General features: G+C 52.9%; 8 protein-coding genes across 8 annotated transcripts in view; 3 read left to right on the forward strand and 5 right to left on the reverse strand.

The window, feature by feature from the left end:
- Nucleotides 1-716: 716 nt before the first annotated feature.
- Nucleotides 717-3,020, forward strand: MYCFIDRAFT_216607 (uncharacterized protein; the record flags this gene model as incomplete). The annotated part of the gene is made up of 1 exon (XM_007932530.1): nt 717-3,020. The coding sequence occupies one exon, from the start codon at nt 717-719 to the stop codon at nt 2,844-2,846; it is 2,130 nt and encodes a 709-aa protein (XP_007930721.1). The 3' UTR covers nt 2,847-3,020.
- An 89-nt stretch (nt 3,021-3,109) lies between these two features.
- On the reverse strand, nt 3,110-3,932 carry MYCFIDRAFT_80745 (uncharacterized protein; the record flags this gene model as incomplete). The annotated part of the gene is made up of 2 exons (XM_007932531.1): nt 3,110-3,226; nt 3,312-3,932. The coding sequence occupies 2 exons, from the start codon at nt 3,930-3,932 to the stop codon at nt 3,110-3,112; spliced, it is 738 nt and encodes a 245-aa protein (XP_007930722.1).
- A 407-nt stretch (nt 3,933-4,339) lies between these two features.
- On the reverse strand, nt 4,340-5,708 carry MYCFIDRAFT_36992 (glycoside hydrolase family 18 protein; the record flags this gene model as incomplete). Its single annotated transcript, XM_007932326.1, has 4 exons — nt 4,340-4,505; nt 4,565-5,178; nt 5,233-5,328; nt 5,394-5,708. 4 exons carry the CDS (start codon nt 5,706-5,708, stop codon nt 4,340-4,342), a joined length of 1,191 nt encoding a protein of 396 aa, XP_007930517.1.
- Nucleotides 5,709-6,708: 1,000 nt separating this feature from the next.
- On the reverse strand, nt 6,709-8,814 carry MYCFIDRAFT_51627 (uncharacterized protein). Its single transcript, XM_007932385.1, has one exon. It carries the CDS (start codon nt 8,675-8,677, stop codon nt 6,941-6,943), a length of 1,737 nt encoding a protein of 578 aa, XP_007930576.1. The 5' UTR covers nt 8,678-8,814; the 3' UTR covers nt 6,709-6,940.
- Nucleotides 8,815-10,171: 1,357 nt separating this feature from the next.
- On the forward strand, nt 10,172-12,129 carry MYCFIDRAFT_216609 (uncharacterized protein; the record flags this gene model as incomplete). Its single annotated transcript, XM_007932532.1, has 1 exon — nt 10,172-12,129. The coding sequence occupies one exon, from the start codon at nt 10,172-10,174 to the stop codon at nt 11,756-11,758; it is 1,587 nt and encodes a 528-aa protein (XP_007930723.1). The 3' UTR covers nt 11,759-12,129.
- On the reverse strand, nt 12,108-13,441 carry MYCFIDRAFT_167723 (uncharacterized protein). The gene has a single exon (XM_007932533.1). It carries the CDS (start codon nt 12,925-12,927, stop codon nt 12,301-12,303), a length of 627 nt encoding a protein of 208 aa, XP_007930724.1. The 5' UTR covers nt 12,928-13,441; the 3' UTR covers nt 12,108-12,300.
- Nucleotides 13,442-13,676: 235 nt separating this feature from the next.
- On the forward strand, nt 13,677-13,911 carry MYCFIDRAFT_178475 (uncharacterized protein; the record flags this gene model as incomplete). The annotated part of the gene is made up of 2 exons (XM_007932534.1): nt 13,677-13,777; nt 13,809-13,911. The coding sequence occupies 2 exons, from the start codon at nt 13,677-13,679 to the stop codon at nt 13,909-13,911; spliced, it is 204 nt and encodes a 67-aa protein (XP_007930725.1).
- Nucleotides 13,912-14,339: 428 nt separating this feature from the next.
- MYCFIDRAFT_58458 (uncharacterized protein) overlaps nt 14,340-15,957 on the reverse strand; it is a gene marked incomplete at its 3' end in the record, with an annotated part of 35,810 nt that continues 34,192 nt past the window's right edge. Inside the window, exons 7-8 of the mRNA XM_007932411.1 lie at nt 14,520-14,650; nt 14,340-14,386 (exon numbers count right to left, since the gene is read on the reverse strand). Of these exons, the coding sequence (XP_007930602.1) occupies nt 14,340-14,386; nt 14,520-14,650 (178 nt within the window). The remainder of the gene's footprint in view (nt 14,387-14,519; nt 14,651-15,957) is intronic.

A 15,957-nucleotide genomic window follows, 5' to 3' on the forward strand; every position in this document is an offset into this window, starting at 1 on the left:
TGGCATCGATTTCTCCAAGCTCGGCGGCATGGGCGGAGCCGGTATGGGTGGAGAAGATGATGAAGAGGGAGATGATGACGACGATGACGAGATGCCCGAACTCGAGGGCGAAGACGACGCAAAGGAGGGCGCTGCGGGCGCTGCGGACAAGGGGAAGAAGATTGAAGAGGTGGAGTAGAGCTCTTCTCCAGCACAAGAAGTGGCGTGAGCTTTGGACAAACCGCCTCACAGATATGCTGCTCATGCTGCTGAAGCTGCAAAGTCCTCGGTAGCACATCTAGAGCGCGTCGCTTCAAGGAATACGAAAAATACCCAAGCTAGGCGGAGGTGTTCGAATTGTGTAGAGGGATTTGATTTTGGCTGTGCCATTGCTGAGGCCGGACAGCATGCTTTCGGAATTGCATAGCCAGCGAGTCAGGAGCTTTGCGCTATACACATCTGCTGAGGCGTGTTCTTAGATGTGGATACGGTGAATGTGATTAAGAGCTACGGCCATATGAAAAAAATCTGACATCTCGAAAGCTGATCAAATCGGCTCGGAATGAGGTCCATTGTTGTTTTCCTGCTTGTCTTGTCATATCTCGTCTTCATGTTAGCGGAGAGCATAATAGCATGCACAATTCTTTCAGTCAAGCGTGCGTATCTTCGTACAAACATTGCATCTCGCAGGGCACCCACCGTCATCGCGCTGTCACATTCGCCAAGGCAAACCGCACATGGCCAGGCAAAAGTCGCCGCTGCTAAGCGAAGAACTCGGATTCATCATTCCGCCACTCGACCAGCAAACGAAACAAACACCTCCTCCTGTCGACGAGTCAGGCGAACACTGCACGACATCGCCATGTGAACGGCCAGAGACCACCATGCAGACCGACTTGAGCAGGCGTTCAAGTCGCCAACCGCTCGTTCCTGCAGATGATACTACGTCGCTCACATCCTTCCCTGACCCTGCGCAGAGTACCTGTACCTCTCCAAGCCTACAGGGAATAAACGAGCCAGTCGTGGATGCCGATGTCCTGGTCTCTCCCCAGCTCGCGCCGGTCAGCGAGCCGCTCAATGGCCTCCTGGATACGGGCCCTTCTATGTTTGATCGCGACGAGCCCGAATGGAGTGAAGCGCAGAGTCTCGCGGCCGGGCCTACAGATGTCCTGCAGAGAATCATAGACCATCGCGGTGCTGTGGAACTAGTACGACATCTGTCAACATTGCTCGCGGCAAGAGACGCTCACGTCACAGCTCTCACAGGGCTAGCCCAAGAATACAAGATCCCGCAGGAGAAAATCGCTGAAACTGCAAGTCGTGCTAGACAGGCCGAGCGAAGGCGTTTGTCCCTGGCTACAGCCGCTTCTGAGGATCTTGCACCGACCAATACTTCGGAAAGCAGTGAGTCCGCGGGAGCATCAGATCCCATTGTCGACAATTTCGGCACCATTCGTGGACTGGCCAAACTGTTCGGAGGAGCTGGCAAGAGGAAAGACAGCGGTAGGCCTGGTGCTTCAATCCGAACAGCATCGTCGTCCAGATCAGGATCGCGGCAACCTCCGCCAGTCAAGGTTCGCAATGAAAGGCCAAAGTCTATCGATGTGCTGAGCATCAACAGCGTGAATAGTGGCGACAGCATGAATTGGCTCGCTTCGACATTCGGTGGCGCTGCCGGCACTATCAAAGGACTTTCGGGCAATGCTCGACGTGACTCTCGCGCAACTCGTGAGCCAAGAGCGCCGGTGGAGATGAGCACTCGGCATGATGAAGCACAGCTGCCGCCGACCTTGTCGAAGCAGTCCCTTTCTCAACCTGCGAAGACCCAGCACGAGGCAGCGTGGAACAAATTCTTGCTGAAACTGAAGGAAGTGCGTGAGCAAGCAGGAGAAGAAGCGCAAGAAGGCGAGCTTCTCGGATCCTCGAGATGGGGCACTGAAGGCAGCAGTGGGAGAGAGAAACTTGCCCAGTTGAGCCGTCTCGTTACGGGCGGAATCCCGATGCGCTTTCGGAAGGAGCTGTGGAAGGAGCTGTCTAACACGCAGGCCATCATAGAGCCAGATGCCTACGAGCGCTACCTCAACATGCACGAGAATCCAGATCCGCAGGAAATCGATGCCATTCTCAAGGACGTACCACGGACACTTACGAGCAAGTACGACTACTACGCTGAAAATGGCTACGACAGATTGAAGAAAGTCCTCATTGCCTTTGTCAACAAATATCCCGGACTTGGGTATACACAAGGCCTAAATCTCATCGCAGGATACCTGTTGCTAGCCATTCCCGATGAGAGCGATGCCTTCTGGTTGCTCTGCAACATGGTCGACAACTACTTTCCAAAAGACTACTTCTCCAAAGAGGGCGACCTGAATGCGCCAATTTCTGACAATAACGTTCTACGCCAGTACATCAAGGAATTGCTGCCCAAGCTTTCCGAAAAGCTCAAAGCGCTCGATATCCCACCCGATCACACGGTGCCGCTAAATTGGTTCCTCACAGCATTTGCCGCCGTCCTGCCAGAATCTGTCCTTCTCCGCGTATGGGATGTATGGCTATGCATCCCCGACCAAAAAACTTTTCTATTCAATATCGCACTGGCACTACTCGCTCAACATCACAAGCAATTACTGGCATGCGAACAGGACAGCGACTACTGGGCATACACCACCAGTCAGATGAAAGTCTCAGAAGAGCCCGAAAAAGTAAATGAGTTGATCCGACAAGCTCGATTGATGAGCAGGAGACTTGAAGGCGTTTCTTTGCGGAGGTCGCTTGAGATCAGTAAGAGGGTCAAGAAGCATGCTAGTACGGAGGCGTTGTATTCGCCGGATCCGGAGCCGGCGCATGCTGGAGCGGATATTTGATTGATGCATGGATGGTGAGCTTTTGCAGTGATGGCATGGTGGTATGGCAATTTCTTCGCATTCATTGAAGATACCCACATAGCGTTAGCGTTTTGAGGAGTTTTTCTGTTATTTTGTGCTGAGCATTTTCATAGGTATCTTGTCTAAAGCGAGCTCTCTCACGCTGATATCCTCAATTCGCTTTTCCCGTTTACTCTACGTCTTTGCGAATGTGCTCGAGACTCAGCGCAAATCCCTCGAGCTGCGGTATCCTCCTCGACTTTTCAAATCTGAGTTCCGCTCCATCTCAGGATCTCATCCCGCGTGCCTGCGCCCACGCAAATCCACCACCCGCAGGCGTAGCACCACCGTACTGAGAGGACTGATATTTCGCTGCTAAGCTGTCTACAAAGTGTTAGCCGATATCCTCGTCATGCAGACAAACATCTCTACCGAATCTCAAAACTCAGCACCACGCACACTAACCTTGTCGAATCCGGCAGCACTTAGCAGCTCATTACCTCCAGGTCCAAAAAGCACTAGACCTGCCACAGCGAGACCGAAGACATTTCCGCGCGTGAAGCCTTTCTCGTAGATGTCGTAGCCGTTCTCGAGCATGTTCGCGGCGGCGATGAACGGTATCGTGGCTGGGCATACGAGTTGGATGGTGCTTTGGATGGAGAGCTTCAGCCAGTTGATGTCGTGGAGATGTTTGGATAATGTGCTTGTCTCTGGGAGGTGAAGAGGAGCTGGTGAGTCACCGAGGCCGACCGATGATGGGTTTCTGGGTTCTTCGGCCGCGCGCTCATGTTGCGAGTCTGCCGTTTCGGTGTCTTCGGATTTACTTGCAGTGTCCTCACAACCCATTGGCACTTTTCTGGCCTTGACTGATGGTGGCAACTTAATCACGCCGTGGGAGCCGCAGTAGCCTAGACCGTGCCATTGCGGTGTCGTTTGTGGCGAATCTGAGAATGCTGTGGAAGCTATTGCTGTCATGCCTAGCAGGATATCTTTCATGCTGGGTTGAGAGGGCGCGTAGACAGTGTTGAAAGGGGCGAAGAGGGAAGACCAACTTCCAGCCGTCAACAGGGCGGGCAGAGGTAGCATGGTGTCTGCTGGGTTCGGTGACGATGGAGGTGGTGAAGTGGTTGATGTGTAAGTACTCAAGTGGCGAGGAGAAAAGTTTTGCGGATGTGTTGTTGCTGCCAGTCGTTAGTTGCTGCTAAGCGTGGGACGAGATGGTACCGACTTGCGCTGTATTGCCTATGTGAACGCTGTCTGCTAGAGTCAGCTTGATGTGACCAGTCGGTTTTCGAGACGAATGGAAATGCACTTATATACCCGAGCAAACGGTCGTGCAGGAGGGAAAGAGACGAAGCGAGTGAGACCTGAAGCCAGAACAACTAATGCTCGTGAATGTCTTGTCTCGTCCTCCAACACCAAACATTTCTAGACCTGCAGAAGAAACATCGTCTCATCCATCCTTCCTTCACTTCGACAAAAACACCAAACCCTCACAACTTCGCCCTCTCACCACTCATCCCACCCCTCAAATTATCATACTTACTATCCGGATACTCCAAACAATTCAACGTACCCTCCAACTCTCCCAACCCCCTCGTCACAGTCCCAATCAAACTCCCAGCATCGTCAATCGGTCTATCACCACTAGCTTCCCACCTACAGTACTCAAAATCAGTCTCAAAATCAAACCAAGAAAAGGAAAAAAAAAACCTCACCACATAGCACCCCCCAACCCTTGATCCCGAATAAACTCCCCCTTCCACCCCGCCGCCTCAACACTATCATAACTCACCAACCTCCTCGTCAGCCCATCATAAAAATAACTCGCCCGACTCTCCCCATCAACCTCCACCCCCCCGGCAGGCAAAACCTTATAATCCCAAACCCCCCTCTCCCAACTCCCCTCCCCAACCCCATGAAAAGGCCTCCCCAACCCCTCCGTATCCAAAAAATCCCGTCCATACAACGGCATTCCCAGAACCAAGTTTCTCGGCTGGACGCCTCGCTCAAGATAATACTTTACGGCTTTTTCGGTGTTGAACGGTGTGGAGGCTGGGTTGGAAGGGGAAAAATATAAATTTGCTTGGTGGCCGGTCACGGTGTCCCAGGATCCGGAGTAGTCGTAGGCCATTAGGTTCCAGAAATCTAGGAGGGAGGTCATGGAGGGGATGTCGAGAAGGGTGTAGTTTTGCGGGCCGGCGGGGCAGGCGGTTGTTAGGAGGAAGGTTGGGGTGCTGGGGAGGGAGTTGGAGTAGGTTGTTAGGGCGGTGCGGATTGTGGAGAGGAGGTGGACGAGGTTTGTGGCTTGGAGTGAGTCGGAGGGGTATTCCTGGGAGGAGGGGGGTTAGTGGAGGAAGGGTGTGATACGAGGTGGGTTGCGTACCCAGTCGATGTCGATGCCGTCGAAGCCGCAGTCTTTGAGGATTTGGATGGCGCTGTTGGCGAATGTTGTTCGGCCTTGGGGAGTTGATGCAGGGTTCTAGAACGCTTGTCAGCCTCGCGCTCGATATTTCAGATCTGAAAGGGGGGAAAAGGAATATTTACCGCGAAATTGGAACTATACGTCCATCCACCGATACTCAAGAGGGTCTTCATTTGTCTGTTCTTCTTCTTGAGGAGGTATAGCTGCTTCACGCATCCGTAGACGTTTGTCCCGACATCATTCCAGCTGTCGGTAGGATAGTGCTTTTCTAAGTCGGCGTAGGTATCGGTGAGATAAACCTCTCCTGTATCTGGACGGACGTTTGCGAAAGAGTAGAGGACGTGTGTGAGCTTTGAGGCTGGGAGGTCTTGGGGTTGGTAGTTCCTGCCGTAGATGCCCCAGTTCGTAAAGTACACAACTGATCTGTACGAAGACATTATGCTGGAGACGGCGTCGGAGTCGGCGTTTGTTGACTGCAAGCTGTTTTTTTTTTGTGAGTCGTCAGATCTTCCTATCCTCCCCGACGAAACAATAAATTTCTCCAGGCTTTTGTGAGGGTAGGGCCGGTAAGGTATGCTGAAAACAGTGGCTATAGATATTTCTGCAGTGATCTGGACAGTTGTATCAGATTCGCATAGTGTCGCAATCCTGCGCTTCCGCAACGGAGCTGCCGGTCTTTTATTTCTGCTGCAATAGCTGAAAGGGAGGCCACATGCTAGACAACACCAGTTCAGCTATGGACATGACGATTTCCCGGTGGAGGCTCTGCACCGCTTGACGTTGCAGTCGAGCAGATACAAGTGAGTCGACAAGGCCTATTCGACCGGGCATGCTGTGCCATTACATTAGTAGTCGTCACATGTTTTGACTTAGTGAACAGCCTTGTCGCATTATGTAGCATTCGCCCAGACCCAAGCGAGTTAGGTTTGCAAATAGTTCTCAGACCTGTTGGATACGCCAAAAGATGCGAACCATTTCGCGATTAGGTATGTTCGTTTTGATACATGCAGTAGTCCTCAGGTCGAAGTAATGCCGAGGGTGTCCTTCACTGCGCGGATTGGCCTGACTGTTGAGGTTGGTGTGTCAGTACATAAGCGATGGATGTTTGTAGATTTATTGAGTGATCAAGCTAAAGCCCGCGACTGAGCTTTTGCTGAACCTGTTGCAGTCATGAGTCGTGCGATCATGTCGTCCCTGTACTGAAGGCTTGGCGTATTGGACACTGTTCTGTGGTATCTGACTCGACCGTGCATCAATAGTGCATTTTCACATGATGGGGTTGCAATAAGGTCTCACAGACACGCCAATTGTGCGTGCCGACCGGAAGGCGCCTGTGAAAGGCGGGAAGCTGCATGAAGTACCATGTCGAAGTGTGGTAACAAAATGGGGTCGAGATTGGGCACGAGCTGGAGTGATTCAGCCACCTTCAGCCGGTGTGAGAGTTTAAATGAGATTGTCCATTTTCACAAACCTTTTGGGTATTATTCCTTCATGCGACATCGAAAGTCATTCCTCATGCATACACGCCGATGGCGGCTCAAAACTTCTTTCCTCGGCTCTCAACTCCAGCAGCCGACTGATGTGCTTAAGCGAAACATCTCATCCCCTAAATGCCAGCCCTTCTCGATGCACACTCCAAACTCCACGCCTTTGAACACCATACCTCTCTCTAATAGCTGCGACCAAACATGACCCACTGCTCGGCGTTCTTGCCGCACTTGGGATTGACACACTTGGTACCTGCGGCGATCGCCTCTGGCTGGTCATGCGGGATACAGAGCGACTTGGCACCCATAGATGGAGCGCGAGCATCGACCTCCTGGCCCTCGATGTTGCCCTTCGAATCGTCTTTGATCTGATCCTCGCACTCGCCTCCCAAGCAGTGTGGGACGAGTAAGACGTTCTTGGCATTGAGGGCTGGAACAAAGTCCTTCCACTCCCGCACAATGACTCGGTGCTCGGCGTACTCCTTATCAGCCTTCGCAAACATATCCTTCTGGATGGTCTCGAGCAGTTCTGGGATCTTCTTGCCGATGTCGCTGATTGGGACGGTGTCTTTGCCGCCCTGGTCGCGTCGAGAGGTGGTGACGACATGCTTCTCAGAGTCCTTTGGTCCAAACTCGATACGGAGGGGAACACCTTTGAGTTCCCAGTCGTTGAACTTGTATCCTGGAGAATAGCCCTCGCGCATATCCGTCTCGACACGAACGCCAGCCTCTTCGAGAACAGCGCGCAGACCCTCGACTTCATCGTACAGCTTCTTACGGTCTGCATCCGTGGTCTTCGCGGTCACACCGACAGGAACGATGACAGTCTGGATCTCAGCGACTCGCGGTGGGATGACAAGACCCTTGTCGTCACCATGAATAAGAACCATGACACCAATAGAGCGAGTGGTGAAGCCCCAGCTGTTCTGCCAGACGTGCACCTTGTTTCTCTTCTCACCCTCCTTCACATCTTGATTTGGATCTTCGACGGTGATGTCAAACATCTTGGCGAAATGCTGACCGAGACAGTGAGAGGTAGCGGCCTGAATGCCTCGTCCCACAGCTGGAATGTAGCCTTCGATAGTCTTGGTGTAGTATGCTCCCGGGAATTGCTCGTTCTTGGTCTTCTGGCCCTTGACTACTGGAACCGCAAGGAGCTCTTGGTAGATGTCGGCGTACCAGTCGAGAATTTGCATGACTTCTTCGCCAGCACCTTGCTCTGTGAGATGTGCAGTGTGGCCCTCCTGCCACAAGAACTCACGCGAGCGCAGGAATGGGACAGCATGCTTGAACTCCCAACGCACAACGTTGTTCCACTGGTTCATCTTCAGCGGCAAGTCTCTGTGCGATCGGATCTTCTTGCTGTAGAAGCTGTACATGGCCGTCTCGGAGGTCGGGCGCACAGCCAAGCGCTTCTCCAGCTTGGTCTTTCCACCCTCTGTCACCCATGCTACTTCGGCCGCGAAGCCCTCGATGTGATCCTTCTCTCGCTGCAAGTTTGCCTCTGAAATGAAAAGTGGGAAATAGCAGTTCTTGACGCCAAGTTTTCGAATGCGCGCATTGAAGTAGTCCTGAATGAACTCCCATATTCTGTAGGAGGCTGGCTGGTAGATGTAGCAGCCTGGAATGTCGGTGAAATCGAGCATGTCGCCCTTGAGAATGACTTGTTGGTACCATTCTGAGAGGTCGCCTGACTTGGGCTCAGTAATACCAATCAGCTCTGGTCCGTCGGTCTTCTTCTTGGCTGGCTGCTGCTGCGGCTTGTCCTTCTTCTCCTTGCTCTTCTTGGCTTCTTTCTGGTCCTTCCGCTCCTTGTCTTGCTTTTTTGGCTTGTCGGCTGGCGCAGCGGAAGGAGCAGCTGGTGCGCCGTCTTCCACCTTTAGTTCGTCCATCTTTGCTGCGACACCATTGGCAGCCATATCGCAAAGTCTGGTGTCTTGACTCACACTATCAGCAGACAATGGACAGCTATATAGTGTTGCAGAGGCGGTGTCTGAGTGCAGGATCCGCGGTGTCCCTTCGTAGTTGATACGCTGTGCTCCAGAATGGTAGAACTATGCAACGGGATGTGTGAGTGTTTCGTCGACTCACACATTCGACGCGAGAGTTTGCCAAATTAAAGCTCCCGCTCCCCTAGCCACACTCTGACGCGGGGCAAGGGCAAGGGTCGCACTCGCCTCAACAAATCGGAGGCGAGACCGAGACGGCCCGATGCGAGGAGGCAAGTAGAATACTCCCGTCGATGATCTTCTTCTCTTCCTTCTTCCACTTCAACATCGACAGCGTTTCCCATCCACGACACCCTTAGCCAAGGGCTGACGCACTTGTTGAAGTCTAGGTGCAATGAAGTCGCGGATGCGCAACTCCATGCTCAATGATCGTTGAATCAAACGAGCGCGATGAATCTGACCAGGACCCTCTTGTGTCGGTACTCTTCTACCTTCGGCATGCATCCATCATTGAGATCAACACCCAGACGGCGGGTTCTGTATAGCGATATGATGAGGACCGTCAAGCTCACCAAAAGCTCCAGGATATGCTTATCTGCAGTATGGCGTCTATGGACCCAGGCCTTCATTCTTTCCGGCGCTTGCAGCACGACTGCGGCCAATGACATCCCGAAATGTCAGCTCCGGCGCCAACTTGACACAACGACTCTGCTGCACATTTCCTCACAAGTCAAGGTCGCTGCAAGCTGTACTATATCCAACATACTTCTGCAAGGCCTCTAAGCGCATGAAGTTGAGTGCGGCACAGCACGAGCATATCAAGTCAGATGGCTCCGTGGCAGATTGCGAGACTATGCTTCTCGCCGGTTGTGCTGCACTTCGCGCTGCTCTTTGATTCCTTCAATTGCAATTCATAGTATGTTATCAGAAAGCAAAATTCACTGGCTGGCACCAGTCACCATCTTATCATCCTTCATCGGAGGCATTTGCCTGGCCGTGTCTCATCACCTGTTTAACTCCAGCCTGAAAGGCACTCTGGTCGATGCCGAACCCTACAAGCTTGTCAACTTTGAGCTGTCACAGCAGCAGATCAACACAGCAATCGGCACGGCTTTGGCATTTCTCAGCCGATCGTGTCTCGTGGTGGCTCTGTCTACGGCCTATACTCAAGCATTCTGGTGGACCATTACGAGAGATAGTACTACCACGCACTTGTCAACCATCGATCTTCTTTACTCTGTACTCAGTAATGTTTGGAACCTTTTCCGACCGAAAACTTGGTGGAGACACCCTTTTCTGCTCTTGACAGCATTGGTGACATGGTGCACACAACCGTCGCGTATCACCAAGTGTGTGCTAATCATATCTAGGCTCATTCCCATCGCTGCCATCATCACACCAGCGACATTAAGCGTGGCTATTGCTGCAGTTACACCATCGCCTTCGGAACTCAGAAGTGTTCCCATGGCCGACTTCGAAAGCCTCAAGTTCTTCGCGCCGGGACAATCGAGCACTTTCACAGGACTTGCAAGCGTGGATACGGTCTTCTACAACGGCCCGACATACATGGTCGAGCGTATCGCTTACAGTGTAGCCACAGGAGGCACGATCCTACCAATAAGTCCTTCGTCGCCCAATGCTAGCTGGTCTCTCGACTTCAACGGACCTGCCTTGAAATGCAACAATATCAACGCAACAATGCAGCAGCTCATGCAGACAAACATTCTCAATGCCTATAGGGGTAACAGCTGTCAGCAGCCATACAACTATCTTGCTTGGACAGCCGCCAATGGTAGTCCGACCCCGAGCGAAGGCATCGCAAGCAACGAAGACCCGTTCGGCAATCACGCCGTTCCATTCTCTAACTCAACGCCGTTCACCATGAATCAGGGTACTTTGGGTCCACTTCTTTACAACGCAGTGGGAGCGAAGGGAAACGCTACTACGAATGGAACAGCCAATGCAACCCAGGTAGCCACTATCTACTTTGCAGCCATTCCTAAGTTCAAGTATCGTGAGCTTGGCAGCTGTGATGCCAACCCTAATACCACAGCTGAGCAAGTCACTGCCGAGTTTGGCAGGTATTTTGTCAACAGTACGATGCTCGAATGTCAGCTGTGGAACACATCTTATCAGACTAATTTTACATACCTGGATGGCCAGCAGTCCATCGATATAACAACCTCTGCGCGCGGCGAAGACAGTTTTGTTGATACAATAGCTGGGTTTTACATGAATGGGGATTACCCGAAATGTGCAGGGCTCAATGTCGACTACGAAGGATGCAAGGTTGATCGCCACACTCTCCAAAGACTCTCATTTCAAGCAATCCTCGACGCGTTCGGGCGAGTGTTCGTAGGCACAGTCTTGGACGGTCAACAGTCGAAGTACGGCGGAACCTACAGCACGGACACCAAAGTCATGTCCACAGTCTTGCTGGATACCAAAGAATTATCCTTTCTCCGAACTCCCAGCAACTGGGCCACTGCAGCACAGACAGCCACATACACCCATCTCGGAAGTACCGACAATATGCCAAGCCTCTACGACTGGACCGCAGAACCATCGCAGCGGTCCTTGAAGGACACCATCGAGCAGCTTTTCCAAAACATCACCATCAGCATGCTAAGCTCAGATCACTTCCAACCCAACACATCCTCACCCTTTGCCCCGCCTCTAGTCAACGTCACCTCCCCCATCTATCAAAACGTCTACGAATACTCTCCGGTAAAGTTATGGCTGGCCTATGGCATCGCAATCGCATTGACTCTTCTCGGAACCATTTTAGGACTAATTGCGATCTTTAAGAACGGAGCGGCGTTTTCAGACGACTTTTCCACCATCCTGAGGACGGCCAGGTATGCTCGGCTGAGTAGGGAGGTCAGTTACTCTGATTCCGATGGCAGAGATCCTTTGCCCGAGTATCTGAGTGAGACGACGATCGTGTTCAGTCATGGCGAGGCGTCGAAACAGAATTTTCTGGTCCAGACTGCCGCTAAAGGTCCGTCGCGGAATGGTGAGGTTTTCGGAAGTTTCGCGCAAGGAGGATAGAACTATCGATGAAGGTCGATTCACATACACTTTTTTTTCATAAGGCCTGGAATTTTTGCGGGTTGCCACGCGGAAGAGGACAGCACAGCACGCTAGGATCTTGAAACTTTCCTACTTGATTCCTACTTGATCGCGTATCTGTGGAAAGAGTCTTCGTTAGCTTGGAGTGTATCGTCCGATACCGATACCCGGACCCCTTCGAACTTCCTCATTCATGCATGAGTCACGACTCTGAGGATCGGACGATATCTTGTATGACTTGGAACCTGAAGCTTTAAATCTAAACCAGGCGAGTCTCGAGACTGCTGCGACGAAAAAGAAGAAGAATGGGGAGAGTAGGTGAATGATGTCGAAGTTCGAAATTGTCGCTTCATTCCGTTCTGTTCTCTGCACACCGCGTCTCAAAGCGGGCTGTCGCCGTTTCAGAAAATCTTCCTGTACAATGAATCTACCATGACCAAGTAGCCATCTCGCTGTGCACTCGCGCATGTCCTGTGCAACTCATCCATCCCATCATCATGAAAAGAGGGAAACAAAAAATCTCACGCTCCCCCATCCAGCGTACAAAGACAAGTCGCACTCGTCCACCCGGTCAACCGATTCGCAATATCCGCCGCATAACAATGCGTCGCCACCCCCAGTCCCAAATCATCCCCCGTCACACTCCCCGAATTATAAATCCTCGCGGCTTTATAATACTTCGAAACATCCTCACACCCCGCTTTCTGCAGCGAATTCACCAAATCCGTGCCCCCGGACCCCGCGCCGTTGACTCCATCTGCAATCATACCTAGAATTTCGCTTTGAGGACAAGGACTCACGCCCTGCGGGGCGGCTTGGGTGCCGGGGTTACAGGTGTGTGTGCCTTGAAAGGATTGCATCAATCCCGGATTTGAGAATTCGTAGGTTGTGGTTGGAGCCCGCACGCAGCCTTTGGATTCTTGCATGAGGATTGCGAGGATGAAGCGGGAGTCGATGTTTGTGGAGGAGGCGACGCTGAGGATGGAGGATTTGAGATTCGAGGTTTCCTCGTCGCTGTTGTTTTCGGTGTGGAATTGCGTGCAGGAGGATTTTATTGTGGGGAGGTTGGAGGTCCAGGCTTCGTCGAATGACATCCAGGAGGATTCTGAGGGCCAGCCGGATTGGGTGGTTCCGTCGCCGGTGTACATTTTGTAGGTGTTGCCGAGACCTGTGCCGCCGCCACCAGAAGATGGAGAGGAGTAGGATGGGGGTGGAGGGGAGGAGGAAGAGGTGGGTTGTGCGGTAGTCAAAGGTTCTTCTGGTGATGGGGAAGAAGAAGAAGAAGAAGTGGGCGCTACTATTGCAGTGGTGGAGTCGGCCGGAGCGCTGGAGGAAGTCGCGAGGGTTGTGGCTGGCGCTGGCTGAGAGAAAAACGTCGGTTGGGATGGGGTACTGGTTGGGAGGTGCTTTGACGACCACCAGGAGCTGCTGTATTGGGGGGGACTCCATGCGTAGGGAGGAGGATGGTGGCCTTTGTCTGCGAGAGCGGTGGTGGATGCGATGCTGAGGACTGTCGTGCTTGCAGAAGCAGTTGGCTCAACGATACTGGCGTTTTGCACGGGTGGGGTTGTGGCAGCGGTTGGGTTTGGAGCAGTCGCGTTGGCATCGCATGCGCCGAATTGGCAGCCTACACCGCAGTAGTCTGGGTCGGTGCCGCAGTAGCCGTATTGCGAACAGCAGAAGCCAGCCGAGCAGGCGTAGCCTGTGTCGCCACCGCACTGTCCGGTCAAGCGATCGACTGGGAGCTCGTCTCGGCCGGCGAGTGGTGAGCTTTCGAGATTTCGGGGTGCGTGGAGTTGCAGATGCTTGTGGCCGTGAGGGATTGCGGAAGCCAATGCCGCGAAGGCAGCGAGAGCAGTGAGAGAGCGCATGTTGAGTCAGTTGGAAGGACTGTTCGATGGATGCCTGGGGACAGATCAACTGTCGAAATTCCGATCTCTTTCAAAGAGGGTGGGTTTGTGCGGTAACGAGTGGCGTGTCGACTGGCGACGTGAAAATGTGAGACGAGGGGTGGAAAGAACGAACGAAGCGCCAAGGACAGCAACTTCAACGATGTCTGGCAGAGACGGTGGAGGTGGAGGAAGGGCGAGACGGGAGACGGCAGAGTCCAGGAGAGGCCGACGCAGCTTTAAGGCGATTCCTACGTTACGACCGTTACGACCAACGGGGCACATCCGACCGTCAACGGCTCCGCTCCGCTGCAGGAACAAACACACATCACCGGCGACGCCTCCGCCTACGCCTCCGCCTACGCCTCCACGCCTCCGTCACAGGAGAATACATAGCGAGTTGACCGCAGCTGAGGATGTAGGGGCATGCACGCCATCGTCCTCGCATCACGCAGCACCACAACCAGGAAGGGTGCTGTGGTGAGTCTGGGTGCCATCGTGGCCGCAGGAGGTGTCGTTAGCAGCATCGCCAACGTCCAATCACACCCCCCAACGCCCCTTATGCACGATGGCGAAAGCTGCATGAGCTGCGCAGGCGGCAGCCCACCCTTGCCAAGCCGCGACCAAGCATTTCTCCTGCCGCCCCCTAACCCGATGCGGCCTAATCATAATCAGTACCAAATGCTTCTGGTTCGATGGTGGGGAATCGCGTGTTGCCCTGTTTCATCGTCAGACCGACTTCAGCCCATCCGTTTCGCAGCAGGAGGCGAGAAGCCAATGACATGGCCGAAGTGGGCTGTGATCCCGAAAAACATCAAGACAGACCATGAACACAACACGTACGTACGTACCTTGCCTGTCCCGCTCCTTGGCCAAGTCGTACAAGAAGAAGTCGATTAGCACAGCGTTGATGTTTGTGGCTTCGTGATGACTGCTGAGAATCTCTCTTCGAATCAGCTCGACGGCCCAGATGCTGCACCCTCTGTCCAACCTTGTCAGCACAGCGGGGACCTGTACAAGCAGGCATTGTCGATGATGCTACAGCTGCTATGTACCAGCCATACGTCGACGCTGAGGGCTTTGCTGACCTGGACCTGGATATGGTGGATCTGACTGGTGGTCCCTAAAGGCTCTTGTAACAGCAATGGGTAATGGTAGCGGTTACAGCGATCAAGGATTGAATGAATCTGGCTTTTGTATTCGTTTGTAGTGATCCAACCTGCTATATCTACCATTCAGGCCTTCCTTACTGGCTTCATCTCTCAGGTACCAGCTTTATCTTCTAAGTGCGCTTGCCGCCGACAACGATGGCCCCGTCAACTAGGCGGTTGGCGGCGAAGTAGTAGCGGTAGACCAGATTGCGTGCCTCCTCGGTGGTAGACCAGATTGCGTGCCTGGCGGCGAAGTAATAGCGGTAGACCAGAGTGCGTGCCTCGTCGGGGGTGTTTGTAAAGTCGAAGGGTTTGGCTGGGCGTACGATGATGGCTTGATGGCTGACCAGGCCAGGCCAGGCGTACGATGATGGTTTGATGGCTGGCCACGAAGGGTTTGGCTGGGCGTATGATGATGGCTTGATGGCTGGCCAGGCCATGCGTATGATAATGGCTTGATGGCTGGCCACGAAGGGTTTGGCTGGGCGTACGATGATGGTTTGATGGCTGACCAGGCCAGGCCAGGCGTACGATGATGGCTTGATGGCTGATAGCTCCGTGGACTAGGGGGTTGGCGGCGAAGTAGTAGCGGTAGACCAGAGAGCTGCGTCGGCTGACGAGCGCAGAGCACATTCTGTCGTCGTGCCGAAGAGCTTTTCAAACCAGCTATAGCCCAATGCGAAGTCCTTGCCTATGCCTCTAGTCGCTGGCAATTCTGGCCTTAGGCATTCAACCAGCAGCAGTCGGCGGCTATTGCGTTGCGTTAAAAGTGCGATGATGTATAGCCGTTATTGTTGCCTTGCTATTGTAGCGTAAATAGCGCAATCCTATTGGTAGAGGCAAACCTCACCTGCGATGCGCTAATGTAGACCTACGCTTCCTAGTTCAACTTCTTCTTCTTCTTCTTCTTCTTCTTCTTCTTCTACACACACTAACATACTAACAGCCCTAGCAATACACTAGCTGTCGGCTTCTAATAGTAACAGTGTCGATACCTCTTTGTCGCATATAGGTAGCTCTATAGCGATTAACACCATCTCCTAACTAGTCCTGCGGCTTGCTACCGATAGAACCGCTTAAGTTAGTTGAGGTTCCTCGGGGAGGTGGTTTATTCAGTCCTTCTTTCAAGGTCTCCGAT

This window comes from Pseudocercospora fijiensis (assembly GCF_000340215.1).
Source record: "Pseudocercospora fijiensis CIRAD86 unplaced genomic scaffold MYCFIscaffold_9, whole genome shotgun sequence".
Classification (NCBI taxonomy): Eukaryota; Fungi; Ascomycota; class Dothideomycetes; order Mycosphaerellales; family Mycosphaerellaceae; genus Pseudocercospora; species Pseudocercospora fijiensis.